The following is a 17,486-nucleotide window of genomic DNA, read 5'->3' on the forward strand; positions in this document are numbered from 1 at the left end:
ATTATTTGCATTAAATGGCATTAGAGGCCATGCTGAAAGAAGTAATTTATTTCCCAGTGAGTTACTGCTAGGGTGGCAAAGATCTTTGCCTTAAATATGAGAGGCTTGAAAGAATGGGAAGCCACATTGTACTGTTTATAGTCTGATTCCCCTGCTGACTACACAATCTTTAACAAATATGACACGCTACCCCACTCACCCTTTTCTGGATGAGTGCAACAAATAAATACTTTCAAAAGAACACTGGAGGTGAGGAGAAGAAGCTGCCATGTAGAGATTGTCAAGTGGTTAATGTGAAATTTGGAAAATCTTAGGATGTTAACGATCAAAGAATGTGACGTAAATCCTCTTTTTAAAAAATGTTTTCGATTGTTTCAATTTCAGTTGCTTATTATTGTTAGACTGCTTTAGGTAAGTCCATGTTAATTCTGTAGTTCTCTGTCCAGGTACTCATCTCAAACTGACAGCACTGCTAAAAAGGAAAGCATGCTGCCAAAGCTCCCCATCTTGCAATCATCAGGACAAACGCAAGAATGCCAAATTTTAAATGATCACAGTAATTCATACTCCACTTATTGTGATTAGTTGAAATTTGGTATTCTTGCATTTATCCTAATGGATGCAACACAGAATGCTTCAACAACATGTCTTGTTTTTTCAAAATAACATATTCTGTACTGCCAAACTCTCAGTAATTCACTCACCAGTATCCAAGTAATTAGAGGGCTGGCTTTTGCAGATCCACAAAAACAAACTTTTCCTCAAGATTGATTTACATTAGTTTTATTAACCCTGCAGTTGCTGCCATGTGAGCAACTTACCCTTTTATTTACAATGATCAGATGGTTTGGCAAAGTGCACAAGCCCTTTCAATGTTTAGTGGGCAGTAAACACGGGTGAACTAAAGGTGCTGGCTTGTGCACCACATGTATGGGAACTTCTGAGTTGCTGTATGACGACGTATCTCAATGGGAACTTGAGTACGAAGACATCTTGTCAAAGGACTGTGATAATGCTTGAAGAAGTACAGCACCAATTCTGTTCCTTGACTTAATTGAACAAGTATATTGATATTCGATGATTGCACTGAGCTGCCACAAAGGCTGCTCTGCAGGTATCAGCTTACCTGATGCCACTGGACCCCAAGGTGTGTAACATGCTTCAGCCAGATTTTATGTCCCATAATCTAGGCTGGGAAGATGCTTGTTACTCAAGGAGTGCAAAATAGTTACAGATGCACTCCTTCAGGGAAGCCGTTAACCCATAGACCTTCAAGGCCACTTAATTGGATGCCATTGCTTAAATGCTGTGTTTTCCAAAATGTCACATGTCATTTCATTGATTTAGTTTGATTTATTGTAGTCACATAATATAGTGTGTTTTCTATGGTGCATCTATAGAAGTTGGTGAGGGTCCTTGTGGGCATGCTGATTTTCTTTGGCCACCTGAGGAAGAAGATCATTATTGTGCCTTCTTCACCATCACATCTATGTGGCAAGTCGAAGACAGGTTGTTAGTTATCGTCATGCATAGCAACTCAACTCTCTTGACCCTCTCCACCTGCGCTCTGTTGATATAGATGGAGATGTATCCTCCTCTTTTCTTCCTGAAGTCAGTGATCAGTTAATTTGTTTTGCCAACATTGAGAGAGAGTTTGTTACCGTTGCATTGTAACGCCAAGCCCTCTGTCTCCTTTTTGTGGTCTGACTCATCATCATTTGATACCCATCCTACCACAATGGCGTCGTCCTCAAACTTGTAGACAGCATTAGTTTGGAATTTGGCTAGACAGTCTTGGGTGTACGGGGAATACAGTAGGGGGCTGAGGACACATCCTTGGGGGCTCCAGTACTGAGGGTTGTCATGAAGGGGATGTTGTCATCTGTCTTCAGTGATTGCGGTCTTTGGGTCAGGAAGGACCTTTTGTAGGATTTTATTGATTTGTAAATGTGATGATGTGATGAAAGTATCATTTTGAAAGTTTAGATTTTAAAACAGTGGCACATATATATTGGTTCCTTAAGATTTCTTTAAAATTTAGATCAGACCGTCCTTCTTTAACAGTGACCTCGTCCACTGAGAATCAAGGAGCAGGAAATTCCTGGTTTGTTAATAAAAAATGTATACCTTATGATGGTTAAAACAGTTGGAGTAAACATTGAAGATCACTAGGTTGTTTTTGATAATCCAGGATTGATTTTAGGTTAGAAAACCCCCAGTGATTGAAAGGTTTACAGGCTGTAGGGGAGAAACCTGATTGAGACCAGAAATGAGTACAGTGTCTCTGCGAGAAAGGAGGTGTTCTAGAGCAGTTAAGCGAATAAGGAATCTCCATTGAAAATTTTAGTTTGTTTGACTTCTAGGTGAAGAGCGTTTGTTTAGAAATCTGCATAATCAGAAGCTGAGGGAGTCTAAGCTATTGGTTTTGAGATTTTCACATAGAAGCATCCCACCCTTAACAGGCACTGGAGAGAATCAATTAAAAACACTTTAAAGATTTTATATGGGGACATAATTTCTCTGATTTGAATTGTTGTAAAATGACATTGGGGAATAGGGTGAAATAATTATCCTGGACATATATAGATTTTTAAACAGTGGTCTATGTCTAAATTGCTCTCCTTGTTTAATTTATTGTTTTCATCTTTAATCATGTTCTGCTGTTAAAGAAACTCTGCAGCCTTGTGTCACTGTTTCAGAGAATGGCCACCAGATGAACACAGATTAAGAGAAACAAATAATCTAGTAAATCATTTTGGGATCTGACCTGTCCAGCAGTACCAATAGCTGGATCAGAACAGAAACTAGTTAATCAATGTAACAGCTATATTTTGAGTGTGCAATTATTGAGCATATGATGTTTTCAGATTTTGAAAATAACGATGAAGCTGCCTTTTTTTCCGCAGAGCTGGTCATTTGCTAATTTTAGTTTTTCAATAACTTTTAGGAAAAACAAACACGGATGTGACATGTGTCGCTGCGTGAAGTGTCCACCGTTTACCTGTGACAAATATTGTCCAGACGGATATGAACAAAATAAGAAAGGGTGCTCCATGTGTCACTGCAAAGGTACCAAAATATTAACTCATTTCAGGTATTTTGCCAACATTTGCGAAAAAATTATACATCATATTTTAGCTTTGCTATTTGCACTGGGGTAAGTGACATTGAAGAAGAACAATGTTTGACGTCTGTATAATAGATATCATAAGTACGGCTTGAATAAAATTGAGAGAAAGAAGTGTACAATAAGGTTCTTACAGCATGAGTGATTTCCTGCCCTACATAGTAGGGATTTTTTTAGTAGAGAATTGTATTTGCTTTGCCCATCCAGCTTGTAGAAAAATGCATGAGATATTATAAACTTATGTGCATAGTTCCTAAGTGTAAATGTGTTGCCTTTATGACAAGAATCAAAAATGTTTTCTGTTTCCCTGCACAAACTTAAAGAGAATTTTTACTCGAGCACAGATTTTTTTGGCTGTGTTCTGCTGTACAGAATTCAGAACCCTGTCTCTCCAAAACTGACAGCAGGTGTTGAATTTTCTGCTGGTTTGTAGGGGCTATGTACTGGATGAACCAGGAGATGAGTATGCTCGGTGGGGAGGTAGACTGGGAATGAGGTTTCCCTGACACCCTCCCACACAATTCTGATCCCACTCTATGCACTTTACCCACCCCACGATCCTTTAGTATCCTCCATGTCAACCCAAGTCCTTATATATATCTATATCTGCTGTGCCAATTTAGCGCCTCGACATACCACTACACTCATCAGCATTTGGCCATTTTCTTACTGTTTCAACTCATATTATATCCACCATGACATACCTCAGGATCCGTACAGAGATGTGATAAAACTAAGTTCTGAGCATGTATTGCAGATTTGATGATACCTTTCAAAAAAGTTATTTGAAAAAAAAATTATGTATACATTCCTTCAACTACATACTTCTTTAAAAGAACAAGCGCTGAATCCAAGTGCTCAACCTCTTATAACAAGTATTGAAATTAATTTCCCATCACATTTATAATCTTCTACAGCCGTTGATCAACCTGTGAAATGGCAGGCACCTTCACTGGATGGTTGTAGAGTAGTAATCCAGGAGTAGAACCCCTCAAGAATATCTCAACAGACAAAGTGACATTATAAACAATGATAATTTTCAACAGTAAAAAAAACTTCTGAACATTTAAAGGGAGGGAGTTCAAGCATCTTGTACATGTCTACTTTTAAACACTTCAAAGGTCACCTGATCTCCCCCAATGTCACTTGACCACCTCCAAATATGTCCTTGGAACAAATCGAAAAGTCTACCTCAATTCTCTAAAGGGCATATCCTGACTATCTAAAGAAATACACAGAGTTCAACCAGGATCTGAGTGGGTCTACTCTCAATACATTGTGTGTGTCAGACTGCTGGACAACCAAAAGCTGACTTGAGGGGCACCTGCTGATTTAAGTGGTTAGCTACTTCTGTGAACCATGTGTGTGCATTTCCTAACCTGACCCCAATCTCATGCCCACAAAAAATGGGAGGTGCCCTGTTGGAGGGTAGGATTTGTGATTTCCAGGTTTGTTCACAATTCCACCATGTCAGAGCAACTCCCATCATGGTGAAAATCCAGGCCTTAGACTTTACTACCACAAGGATGAGAACACTACTGCCCTCTCGGGGCACTGTCAAAGAAGCAGTGTAATGATACACTGGGAATTCGTCTGGAAGGAGTGTCACTCATTTCAGCTGAATTACAGTTCCATTTAGCTGAGTCAAAATTTGGAAATCCACAACCCAACGTCTACTCTGTAAAGAACCACACAGTTCAGTGCGGCTACTGAAACATGTGTGCATGGCCTGATTTTGAGTTAGTGCTGGTCAGCATCCTTTCCTGGCTCTCAATTAGGCAAAGACAACCAGGAATTTTCACTTTTAGTTACACACAGTAGGAAGATGAGATGGAGTAAAATAACAAGGGTCTCCTAACCAGGTGATTAACTTATTAAATGTCCTCCTTGTGTTTCCATTTCCTTTACACATTTCTTATTGTATTATGTTTTAAAATATCTAGTTGCCATCGACCCCTACTGCTGTGCATAGCAGAGTGAAGGAGAGGGTCACACTGTTTTCGTACAACAATCCCAGAATAGCCTACATCATACATTTTAACAGAGACCGAAGTTAAGTTGATTATTTGGGCCAAATGCATCATTCATAAATACTTCAGTAGTTGTACTCAGCTGTGTGTTCTTTACAGAGCATCTCTTGGGTGTGGGGGACAGATATGGATTCCTTCATTTTGACTCAGATAAGGGAGGAGAGGGTTATGGTGGGATGTTAACTCAGCTCAAGCCAGTGATTTCATCTGTCATTCTTTTTCCCAGAGGAGTTTCAGGTTTAACACTGCTTCTTCAGTGATCCCCTGAGAGTCCATGCATTTTGAAATCCTGTTGTTTTTTTTGAAAGTAGAAATCTTGGGAAAGTTAATCATAGAACATTACGGCACAGTACAGGCCCTTCGGCCCTCGATGTTGTGCCGACCTGTCATACCGATCTGAAGTCCTTAAGGAAAATAACCAACTTGTGTTATATTTGCCCTTTTGATATTGATAAATGACCCAAATTACTTGTAATAAACAAAACCATTAGCATTTTCCCTTATTGAAGACATTGCAGTGTATTGGAAAATTATCTATTCCAAATGGATTCAAAATGACCAGTTAAGTGGAGATCCAGGCTTATTTCTAAAATCAAAGTGCCAGATTTCACTGTAAAAATAACAGTAAAGTGAAGGGTGCACACTTACTTATACCTAAATGTGAAAATTTGGAAGTTGCTGTCTGAATATTTTACTCCTTTATGAGCTGCACAAAATAGCAGGTCCCCTTCCACATAGCCTGAGTAAACATTAAGATCTCATGCTATAGATAGGGAGATGTGCTACACAATTTTAAGGTCTGTCTATTTCAGGCTCCATTAATATCAAACCAACTGTCTGCTATTGAAGATTGAAGTCCCCGTGAATACCCTCAATCAGATCATTCTTCTCCTGCCTGTTTTGATTTCTGTCCCAAATTTGACATTAGGTTCATTGTGCAGTTTGCGCTTTATGATTCCATCGCTGTGCTGTTCAGAAACAAAACTTGAATCTGGTTGGTCAAAGATACACTTCTGTTCAGGCAGGTTCTAAGTGCCCTGGATCCCCTACAACACTGTAACCTCCAGTGTGGGATGTCACAGACTTGCTCTTACCCAATTTATTTTTAAAAGATGGGTGCTATTTGTTCACCAGCTTCAGTGAATTCTGTCCAAGTGTTTTCAATTCACTTGCTGGGTGTTTTGATAGTTGATCAAAATTCTCTGAAGATTCTTCTGTAAGGTTTGGTTGAGTTAAAATCCTGCTGATTATACACACTCTTATTAACCAAGAGAGAGAAGATGTAATTCCATTCCTGACCCTGAAGATTTTCCTGCAGGAGTGAACTAAAATGGTAGTTCAATTCAATGTCTTTCCATAATATTCAATATATGTTGCATGTTTGAGCACAATATGCAGTGTACATTAATGGAACTACACATCAGTTTTCCCTTGGTGCACCTTTCAAATATTCCTAAAAACATAGAATATTCATCTCAAGAATCAAATATTTTTCATCTCATGCTCCGAGCTCAACTGAGTCAGTTCTATTAGGATCTAACATATCTGTGCTTGTTTCCCACATTCATAGGCAAATCCGCTTGGCGACGTAACTGATAGACCTAGATGTTAACATTCTATGTCCGGTCATTGTGACCTTAAGCGGGCATCATGCCACTTTATTCGAGGCAGCTTGTCAGTCAGACTGCAGGCACGTGCCAAAGCTCTGGCATCACATTGGTGCTACAGGGCACATGCTGCCAGGCAGACTGCCAGACTTTTAACAGGCACCCCACGACCATTAAAACAGGCTTACTGCCAATCTTTTTCTGGCTTTGATACTTCTCGCTGGTGTGAGAGTACAATCTGGTCTGTAAGAATAAGAAATGATGGTAATTACACGTTCTGTGGTGCAGAACTTGAAGTGTTTTATCAATTGATGGTATCATCCACGCCACACTAAATAGTAAAATATTAAAGCAAGTAGCCATTGTAGACAAACTCTGATCCACAACAAAATTTGCTCACAACTCTTGGGGCTTGGGCATTCTTTCATGGCCATCTTGGTGTAATGTAATCAAAGCATTTATTCCATTTCTGATTCTGTGAGAGCCATTTCTCTACACTATTGCCTGCCACTACTCTTTGATAACATGTTCGAGTGAAGGAAATCTCATTTGGGAGATACTGCAAGAAACATTCCCACATTTTACCATTATTTTCAGACTTCTCTCTTGAAATTTCTATATCTGATATCCATTCTCCATTTTCTAGTTTCCCTTTTTCTGTTTCTCACACCTTCATAGCCCTTATGTCTTTCTTTCAGAATTCTTGCTATTGCTGTGCTGTGTTGTGATTTGTTTCTGTGTTGAGTGAATGCCATTGGCTTCAATGTAAGATTAATCATCCACAGCTTCACTATTTTATGTATATTGCACATCAACTGTATCACAGCCATCCGATGGCTTACCTTGTCATAGTGTTTGAAATCGTTCATGTTGCAAAATAGATAGACAAACATAAATTTGTATAGATTTCTTGCGACCTCATCTGAATTTGAAGTTGCTTAATTTCTATGAACTATTCTAAACACTGCGGTACACTTCATTCTTTTTTAAGTAAAGTAAACTTTAATTAGCAAAAATATATACCATATTCAATCTTTAATTTAGTAAACCACTTCTTGTGCAAAAGATGATGGCTGTGATAGCATGTACATTTAAAGTCACCCCTGTGTAATTACACAATTCAAATAACCTTCGCCATTAGCATGGAAGATATCTGTAATCAGTCAAGAATTTTCGCTGCTATCTACAGAATGCTGTCGAGTTATGCAAATGTGCAACGATGTATAATAAAACATCAAGGAAAAAATCGTAACTGAAATAAATGTTGATCAAGCTGACTTTTTGTCCGTCTGTATTTGTGTGTTTGTCTTTGTTCTGTCTTTCAAACTATTAGGATGAACGTACGGTCCTTTATGTTTTGGAATAAGATAGTATTTTGTGTGTGTATTTATGTAGTCCTGATTGTTATATATGTTTATATTTGGATCTGATATATAATATATTTGTGCATGTGTGTCTGCATGTTTATATTAAGGTGGGAGCAATAGGAGCCATTCACCGAATTGAAATATTCAATTACAAAAATGTCACTCAACAATTTGCTCAATAATCAATACAAAAACAGCGAAACACTGTTACCTGTTTCCCACTAACTCTAGTTATCTATTTATCTGTTGTAAGAAGTTTCAAAATACCACATAATGGATGTGAGTTTGCTCGCTGAGCTGGAAGGTTAGTTTTCAGACGGTTCGTCACCATTCTAGGTAACATCATCAGTGAGCCTCCGACGAAGCGCTGGTGTTATGTCCCGCTTTCTATTTATCTGGTTAGGCTTCCTTGGGTTGGTGATGTCATTTCCTGTTCTTTTTTTCAGGGGATGGTAGATTGGCTCCAAATCAATGTGTTTGTTGATGGAGTTCCGGTTGGAATGCCATGCTTCTAGGAATTCTCGTGCGTGTCTCTGTTTGGCTTGTCCTAAGATGGATGTGTTGTCCCAATCAAAGTGCTGTCCTTCCTCATCTGTATGTAAGGATACTAGTGATAGTGGGTCATGTCGTTTTGTGGCTAGTTGATGTTCATGTATCCTGGTGGCTTTCTGCCTGTTTGTCCAATGTAGTGTTTGTCACAGTTCTTGCAAGGTATTTTGTAGATGACGTTCGTTTTATTTGTTGTCTGTACAGGGTCTTTTAAGTTCATTAGCTGCTGTTTTAGTGTGTTGGTGGGTCTGTGGGCCACCCTGATGCCAAGGGGTCCGAGTAGTCTGGCAGTCATTTCGGAAATGTCTTTGATGTAGGGGAGAGTGGTTATGGTTTCTGGGCATGTTTTGTCTGTTTGTTTGGGTTTATTGCTGAGAAATCGGCGGACTGTGTTCATAGGGTACCCATTCTTTTTGAATACGCTGTATAGGTGATTTTCCTCTGCTCTGCGTAGTTCCTCTGTGCTGCAGTGTGTGGTGGCTCGTTGGAATAATGTTCTAATGCAGCTTCGTTTGTGGGTGTTGGGATGGTTGCTCCTGTAGTTCAGTATTTGGTCCGTATGTGTTGTTTTCCTGTAGACGCTGGTTTGAAGTTCCCCATTGGCTGTTCGCTCTACTGTGACATCTAGGAATGGCAGTTTGTTGTTGTTTTCCTCCTCTTTTGTGAATGTTATGCCAGTAAAGGGTATTATTGATGGTCTTGAGGGTTTCCTCTAATTTGTTTTGTTTAGTGATGACAAAGGTGTCATCCACATAGCAGACCCAAAGTTTGGGTTGGATGATTGGCAGAGCTGTTTGTTCAAGTCTCTGCATTACTGCCTCTGCTAAGGACCCTGATATTGGAGATCCCATGGGTGTACCGTTGGTTTGTCTGTAGGTTTTGTTATTGAAAGTGAAGTGGATGGTGAGGCATAGGTCCACTAGCTTGATGATGTTGTCCTTGCTGATGAGGTTGGTGGTGTCTGGTGTATGTGTCTTCTGTTCTTCTAATAGTGTAGTCAGTGTTTCTTTGGCCAGGTTGATGTTGATGGATGTGAACAGGGCTGTTACGTCAAAGGAGACCGTTATTTCATCCTCTTCTATCTTGGTGTCTTTGGTGTTCAGGAATTCTTGGGTGGAGCAAATGGAGTGGCGTGAGTCTTCTACTGGGTGTTTTAGTCTTTGGTGTAGTTCCTTGGCTAATCTGTGGGTTGGTGTTCCAGGTAGCGACACTATGGGCCTGAGGGGGGCTCCTGGTTTGTGAATTTTTGGTAGTCCGTCGAAGCGTGGTGTGTTGGATCCATCTGGTTTCATTTTTTGGAAGTCCCTCTTGTTTAATTCTCCAGAGTTTTGAAGTTTTTTGAGTAAGGCTGTGATTCGATTCTCTAGTTGTGGGGTCGGGTCTATCGCCATCTGTTGGTAAGTGTCAGTATCTGCAAGCAGTGCGTTCGCTTTCTCAATGTAGTCTGTTCGGTTTAAGATGACTGTCAAGCGTCCTTTTGGATTTGGAGCCAATCTACCATCCCCTGAAAAAAAGAACAGGAAATGACATCACCAACCCAAGGAAACCTAACCAGATAAATAGAAAGCGGGACATAACACCAGCGCTTCGTCGGAGGCTCACTGATGATGTTACCTAGAATGGTGACAAAACGTCTGAAAACTAACCTTCCAGCTCAGCGAGCAAACTCACATCCAGAACCTCAACCTGAGCTACAAATCTTCTCAAAACTCGATACCACGTAATGATTCTTCTTTATAACAGAAAGTCACATTGTCTTTTGTTGATAACTTTATAGTGATCTCATCGCCTTATTACAAGTTATTATGAGCCATTTTTTGTAAGGTTTTCCTTATTTAGTTTCTTATACCCATCGCAATCCCTCAGCACCTGCTATCAAAGAGACAAGCATTCCTGTTCCCAGACCTTTATATTGTACAGGGGTGACTAAGGGTCATGAACCCCCTTTTGCTCCTCGTTTTCTGTTGCAAAATGTGGACATCCTTCCTTTAGCACAATGAAATGTTAGCCACGGAAACCAGCAAATCATAATGGCAGAAAATTGTAGTTGTAAATGGATGTGCCAGCACAGTTTAAGATAGCGTATGAGTACAACGGCAACACAGCAGAACTGGTGGTACAGTGGGTAACAGTACTCCGAACCAGAAACTCCCCAGTTCAAGACCTAAAGGCCAAAAATAAAACACTTTCACGATACGACCTAACGGGTTGAGTATCAATCCTGAAACTCCTCCCAATGCACATCTGTGGCAGGTAGTTACAGCAGGAGAAATTCCTGGCAAGCCTTGTGATAAAAAGAAAATTGGAGCCTTTACTATCATTGTCTGTAGCTCTGAACTACGATCTGTATGTAAGCGTGTATATTACCAGGGCTAACTCAAACTCCCTGAGTGATCTGTAATACATTGCCATCACAGTGGCAATGGCTAGAGAGAAAACAAAAACTTACATTTAATCAAAAATAGAATACAGTAGGAGGGTACATGAGCAGTTTCTGGGTTCTACTTTTGTGCGTAACTTTTGGACTGAATCTTTTAGTTGATAAGAAAGATCTTATTTGAAAAGTTAAACCAACAAGAATCCAGTTTCTAGTGAATACAAAAATCTAGTGATGGTTATAGAAATATGTTAAACAAAAGAATAAATTTCTGAAGTTGGGGGCCGATACACACGGACTGAGTAAAGTTGTTAAATTCCGCATCCAGTTATTGCTTTACTTAACTTGAGTATACATAGTGCCTGTGATGAACTCAAGAATTCAAATCCCTCATACTAATAATTGACCTTTACAAATATGGGAAAAGTTGATTTAGAAAAAAGTGTACCTGAATGGTTTAGAATCTAAATAAAGGAACATTAACAGCAAACACAACTTGAGCTCATGTCAACCTTGATGAATTTTATATTTGTGTGTGATTAGATTTTGCTATATTACTGCACTCTGTTACTTTTACAGAGCCTGACGTGCACCTTGGCACAACTGCTCCTCCACCTGTAACCAGTTTCTGTCTGACTGCCAACGGACGTCGCTACGAGGAAGGAGAAGGCTGGCATGATGGTTGCAGGGATTGTTACTGTTATGGAGGAAAGGAGATGTGTGTGCTCATTACATGCCCTGTTCCAAACTGCCTCAACCCATTGGTCAGACCTGGACATTGCTGCCCCACCTGTCAAGGTGAGTTACTCCTTCATCAGATTGATGAATTAACAGTCATTAATTGCTGTAATGAGTGCTCCCGTGAGTGGTATGGCCTTTTGAAGATTTAACATTAAGTGCACACTTTTTTAAAACAGAAATAATTATTACATTTTAAGGGACTGCATTCTGAATGGTGCAAAAGAACTACCTTGACAAGCTTGAACTAGTGAAGCACGCGCTACCTCTAACACTTCAGGTAGCTCGAGACACCTGTCATCCTGTTTGTAACAGATTATCCTCAATCTATGTCTATTGTGCTTTTTATGAAAGTGATTGCTCTTCTGTATGCCACTGCTGTGAGATTAAAATTCTGATCCGTTGCAGTGTGCTCTGCACATCCAAAATAACTTCTGCACCTATTGCTGTAGTCATATGCAGAATGCCCCAAACTTGCATCCATAGCTACACATATTCATCATTTTCAGGTTCCTTGCATATTGTTCTTAAATGTAGGAGCATCTTCCAAATGCACAGTGACACTGTTTCTGTATGAGCTAGCTAACACAAGGAACTCCACTACCAGAATCTTGATATTCACTTAGTCATGCACATTAATTGAATTGACATTCTTGCACATGATTATGTCTAATTTTCAAAAAAAATTGATCTCAAAATAATCACTAAAAATGTCCTGTGGCCTTGATATCTTCCCTTTGGAATCTCCTGCAGCCTCATGGCCCAGCTTTCACTCTGTTTGCAAATCTGCTTTCCTACTCTGTAATATCTGGTTTCCCACTCACCACAATGATCTCAGTAGCCCCTGTATCTGTGCTGCTTTATCGTAGCACTTTGCCTCGTTTGCGTCTCTTCATGTCTTGAAGGGATTCTTCAAAATCTACGTCCTTAACTGTGCCTTGACTCAAATTTTCTGACCCTTCTCCGACTCATTCGGATGTTTAACTACCTTTTAATGACATGTCTTGAAACACAAGAGAGAGAAATTTATTTTATATAGCAGTTTTCATAAGCTCCTGTGATCACAAAGTGCTGTTCAACCTTTGATGTATAGTTACAGCTCTAAGGTGAATAATGTGGCAAAAAGTAAGTATCCACCTACAGAAGTGTTATCATTGCCAGATAATGTTGCCAACTGTGAGATAAATATAGGGCAGGCCACTGGAGGAAACACCATTGATTTTCTTTTGCTTTCATTGGGGCAGTGGGTTTTTTATTTCAATGTTACCTGAAGGGATAAAGCAAACCTCAGTGTAACATCTTGCCTGTAAGACAGTGGCTCTGACAGCTTCGGACTACAGTTACTGAAGCATCAGCCTCAAATTTGTGCTCAGCTGTCTGGCGTGGGACTTAAGCTCCTGCAAGAGTGCAATCATCGAGCCACGACTGACATTGTTAAAGGTGGAACACAGGCATAATGCAGGTTCTCCACAAACCTAACTCTTCATTTCTTTTCACAGATGAGGCGGGCAGTGGGCAGCCTGATGCCTTTGACCTCAGTGTATGTCAAGCCCCAGGAGGCGAATACTATTTGGAGGGCGAAACCTGGAACCTGGACCCTTGCACACAATGTACGTGCCACAGTGGGCGTGTGCTCTGTGACACTGAGGTGTGCCCACCTCTCCTCTGCCAAGCGCCAATCAAGGAATTGGGGGCTTGCTGTCTGAGTTGTCCAGGTACGTGACCACAAAGAGAAGTGGTGCTTAGAATGTAAATATTGCTTCAGCCATTGGCGATTTTATAGGAAATAATCAAAAAACCCATGCTCTTGCTTTCTGCTGCTGCTTCTGTGCAAGGCAATGAGCTCTTAAAGCCAGAATTCAATGCTAGGAATAGAGTCAGCACTCTGGCATGCACTGACTCTTGGAGCAGTCACACTGTCATGTAACTTAGAGGGAATGTTGAAAATAATTACAACTGAAACCATCAAGGGTCCCATTCCACATGAATCCCTGTGCACATGGACTAATTTATTATGTGTACTACTTTTATTCATGCATCTAAATCTCCTCACTGTTCACAATTTTAATTTTTAATTTAATTTTTTTATTCATTTATCACTGTTTGGGCCAGCATTTATTGCCCATCCCTAGTTGCTCTGGCAGGCCAGTGGAAGTGGGAAACCTCACAATGTTTTAAAAAGCAGGTGGATGTGCACTTTTAATGTCATAACCTTCAAGGCTATGGGCTGAGTGATGGAAAGTGGGATTAGTGTAGTTCGGTCAGCACAGACTTGATGGGCTGAAGGGCCTCTTCTGTCTTATATGACTTTCTGGTGGTGGTGTGCGTCTTCAGCCAGTGCAGTCCGGTGCTGCTTAAGTGTGTAATCCAGAAGTGTAGATGGAGTACAGGGAGACAAAGTGCTTCTGTCACTCTATGTAAATGTACAGAATTTCACTGTGCTTTCATTTGTAAAACACCATAACCCACGGAAGCAAAAGGCAAAGAATGATATATTTAGAATACTACCTGTGGCCATTTTACCACAAGTCCATTTTAAAATGCATGAAACAAACGTGATTGCAGTGCAGGGATGCGACTGTTTCTGGGCAGCACAGTGTCTCATTGGTTAGCATTGCTGCCTCACAGCACCCAGGGGCCTGGTGACCATCAGTGTGGATTTTGCACGCGCTCTCCAAGCCTGCTCGGGTCTCCTCCAGGTGCATTAGTTTGCTCCTGTAATGCAGGTTGGGTGGATTGCCTCTGCTGGATTGTCCACAATGCCCGTACATTAGATGGAATGGCCATGGGAAATGTGGGGTTACAGGGGTAGCTGAGTGGATCTGATTGGGATGCTATTTGGAGGGCTGGTGCAGACTCCATGGGCTGAATGGCCTCCTTCCACACTGCAGGGATTGAATGATTCTGAAAGAGTTTGTAACTGAGCAGTACTGCTTCCATGGAAACTGGTGCGCCTCTTAGGAAATGCATGGCAGCTATTTGAAGTCACACTGTATCACTACTTCTGTGAAGCATTTTGAGAACTCACATTGTTCGTAAAATTATCTTGAGCTTTTCAATTTTTTTTTCCCAGTCTGTTTGGAATTAATTTTAAAAGTATTTTGAAGGCCTGAGTTATTTTAATGCTAATTCTGGCTCAGTGAGCTAGGAGTGTAGAAACAGGAGTAGGTCATTTAGGGTTTTGTCTAGCCGCAGCATAATTTCAGCAACATCTTTGTACTCTAGGCCTTTAGGTATAAAGGCCAGCATTCTATTCACTTTTTGATTATTTTCTGTGCCTGTTCATGGAACTTTAAAGATCTGTGCATTTGAAAACCCAGAGTTTTTAGAAATCTATCCAATTAAACTTCATTCCATGTAGAAACTTGCCTAATTTATCATTGTCACTGCTGTGAAGGGAGCCAATGACCTGTTTTGCCAGCAGTTTGGACATTAGCAGCACACACTCTATATTTATACAGTGCCCTCCAATGTAACGACATGTACCAGGTTACTTCTCAGGACATCTGAGCTACATGCGGGCATAGGCTGCCTGATGAACAACCTCTTAACAAAAGTAATAGGTTTTAAGGTGTTTCTTAAAGGAGAAATATGAGGGAGAGAGGTGTGTGGGGAGGGATTGCCAGAGCCTCAACCTGAGGCAAGTGACGACACAGCCACCAATGGCCAAACATTTAAAATTGGGTTTGCATAAGAGATCAAAATTAGAGAAGTGCATGTATCTCAGAGTTGTAAGTATGGAAGCCATGGAGGGAATTGAACACAGGGTTTTAATATTCTGAAGCTGTTTGAGTTGGAGTGAAATGTAATCACCTTCGTGTAACAGCAGTGGGTTTCTGAAATCCTACTGTAACATTGGGTGTTTTAACTTACTTGTGAAATCAAAAGAAAAGAAAACTTATTTAATAGTTAGACAATGCAGAATTCCTGTTGTAGCAGGCTGTAAGGAGGCTGCCCAGGAAATGGGAATCTCCCACTTTGTAATTCAAGGTTTGAGAGGGTTGTGATGAAATTAAGTGTTGTAGTTAGATGATTAAATAAATAACATTAATGCCTGAGTAACTAAGCACAGAATCAACGCACCTGCCCACCCCGCTCAACCAAGTTCAGATCTGACCCTAACGTCCTCCCGCGACCGCGACCCCAACCCCATGCTGCTGGTCCTGGCCATAACCCCTGCCGGACCTAACTGGGCATGTCCGTCACCACCATCGCCACCCCCCCACCCCCCCCCGCCTTGTTCCCCTCATAGCCTCGCAGACTTGACACCCATCCTTCCAGTTCCTGCCACCCGCATCACTTGCCACGTCACCTTCTCATCTTGGCACACTAACACTTCCTGACTCACCTGAAATCCGAGTTACCATACCCACTCCCCAGCTGTATGTACCTGATACTCTGGTCCTCCCCAGTTGGCACCCTTCCCACTTATCTGGCAGCCTAATGAATTGCAACCTATCCCCATACCCATCTGGCACCCTCCTACCCAGCACACTATCACATTTGTGTTATTTACTTACGGTTTGACAGCAGCTGTAAAAGCATCTTTTATGTTTCTAAATACCGCAGCTGACTGCTGCAAAAACGGGGCACAGCTTGCTTCGACAGAGCTGTCAGAATGAAAGTGTGGCTCTGCACTTCTGCGGGAGCCTTAAGCCTTTTCTCTGAAATGTGGAGCTCCTTTCTGTCACCGAAAAAAAAAGAAGACTGGCATGAGATTGCCAGCCCTGAGAAAATCCAGCCCAAAATAATAGCCTTAAAATAAATTCCTGCATATATTTACAAGAAATATGTAAAATAAATTACTCACTGAGAAACTTGTAATACAAAACTCATCCTGTGAGGGCCACACAATGCTTATCTTTTTTGAACCTGAAATAAACTTGGAAGTCTCCCAAAACATGGAACAATGTTGCATGGTTGAAATATTATATAATTTGAAACATTGCAGGTTTATTGCAGAATGTAGACTTACCACCTTGCTTATGCTAGTTCCGTGTTGAATTTTGAAGAGTGTGATCCACTTGAGGTTGGACAATAGAGCAGCTTTCGTTATCAAATAATTTCATTTGTTGTTATGTTTGATAGCCATATTTTGTGTATTTGTTCAGGTTCAATTTGTGCTTCCACATACCTTCAGAATGCATTCCATCATCAGGCAACCCATTGTTTAATGTTCTATCATTAATATTTGTGAAATTCATAAACCTCTTCCGTCTGATTATTTCGTCAGCTTGTTGAGTACATGTAAATGTCTCTGTTTTACCTGTGACTATGTTCTTTGTGCCTGAGTCTGATGTATATTTCTTCGCATTTTCCATGATAGAAGATCAGTTGAAAGCTTTATTGCCGATCAACAGCAGCGAGTCTGGTTATTGCATGTCCAGTGATGGTGATATCCTGTTAGTCGGAGAGTCTTGGAAGCCCAATGCCTGCACAAGCTGTATTTGTGGTGATGGTGCCATTCAGTGTTTCTCCCAGACCTGTTCAGCTGCATTATGCAGGCTGCCAGTTCTTCGAAAAGGACAATGTTGCCCATATTGTCTGGGTGAGTAATCATTGTTTCTATACCATGAAAAGTTGCCTCTCAAATCAGAAAGATGAATTTTATGGATTATGTGGAACAGTTAATCCATGTGGATTGTCAGGCTGCAGAGAACATTATTATCCACTAACAAAAATTGGTGTTGC

At 40.6% G+C, this 17,486-nt stretch overlaps 1 protein-coding gene across 2 annotated transcripts in view; it reads left to right on the top strand.

Moving 5' to 3' along the window:
* The window catches only part of LOC125455686 (cysteine-rich motor neuron 1 protein-like), a 227,005-nt gene that overhangs the window by 196,348 nt on the left and 13,171 nt on the right, over positions 1-17,486 (top strand). For both annotated transcript variants that reach the window (XM_059649258.1, XM_048538001.2), the window contains exons 9-12: positions 2,948-3,069; positions 11,637-11,855; positions 13,295-13,510; positions 17,122-17,343. In XM_059649258.1, the coding sequence (XP_059505241.1) occupies positions 2,948-3,069; positions 11,637-11,855; positions 13,295-13,510; positions 17,122-17,343 (779 nt within the window). The remainder of the gene's footprint in view (positions 1-2,947; positions 3,070-11,636; positions 11,856-13,294; positions 13,511-17,121; positions 17,344-17,486) is intronic.

This window comes from Stegostoma tigrinum, chromosome 10, assembly GCF_030684315.1.
Source record: "Stegostoma tigrinum isolate sSteTig4 chromosome 10, sSteTig4.hap1, whole genome shotgun sequence".
Taxonomy (NCBI): Eukaryota; Metazoa; Chordata; class Chondrichthyes; order Orectolobiformes; family Stegostomatidae; genus Stegostoma; species Stegostoma tigrinum.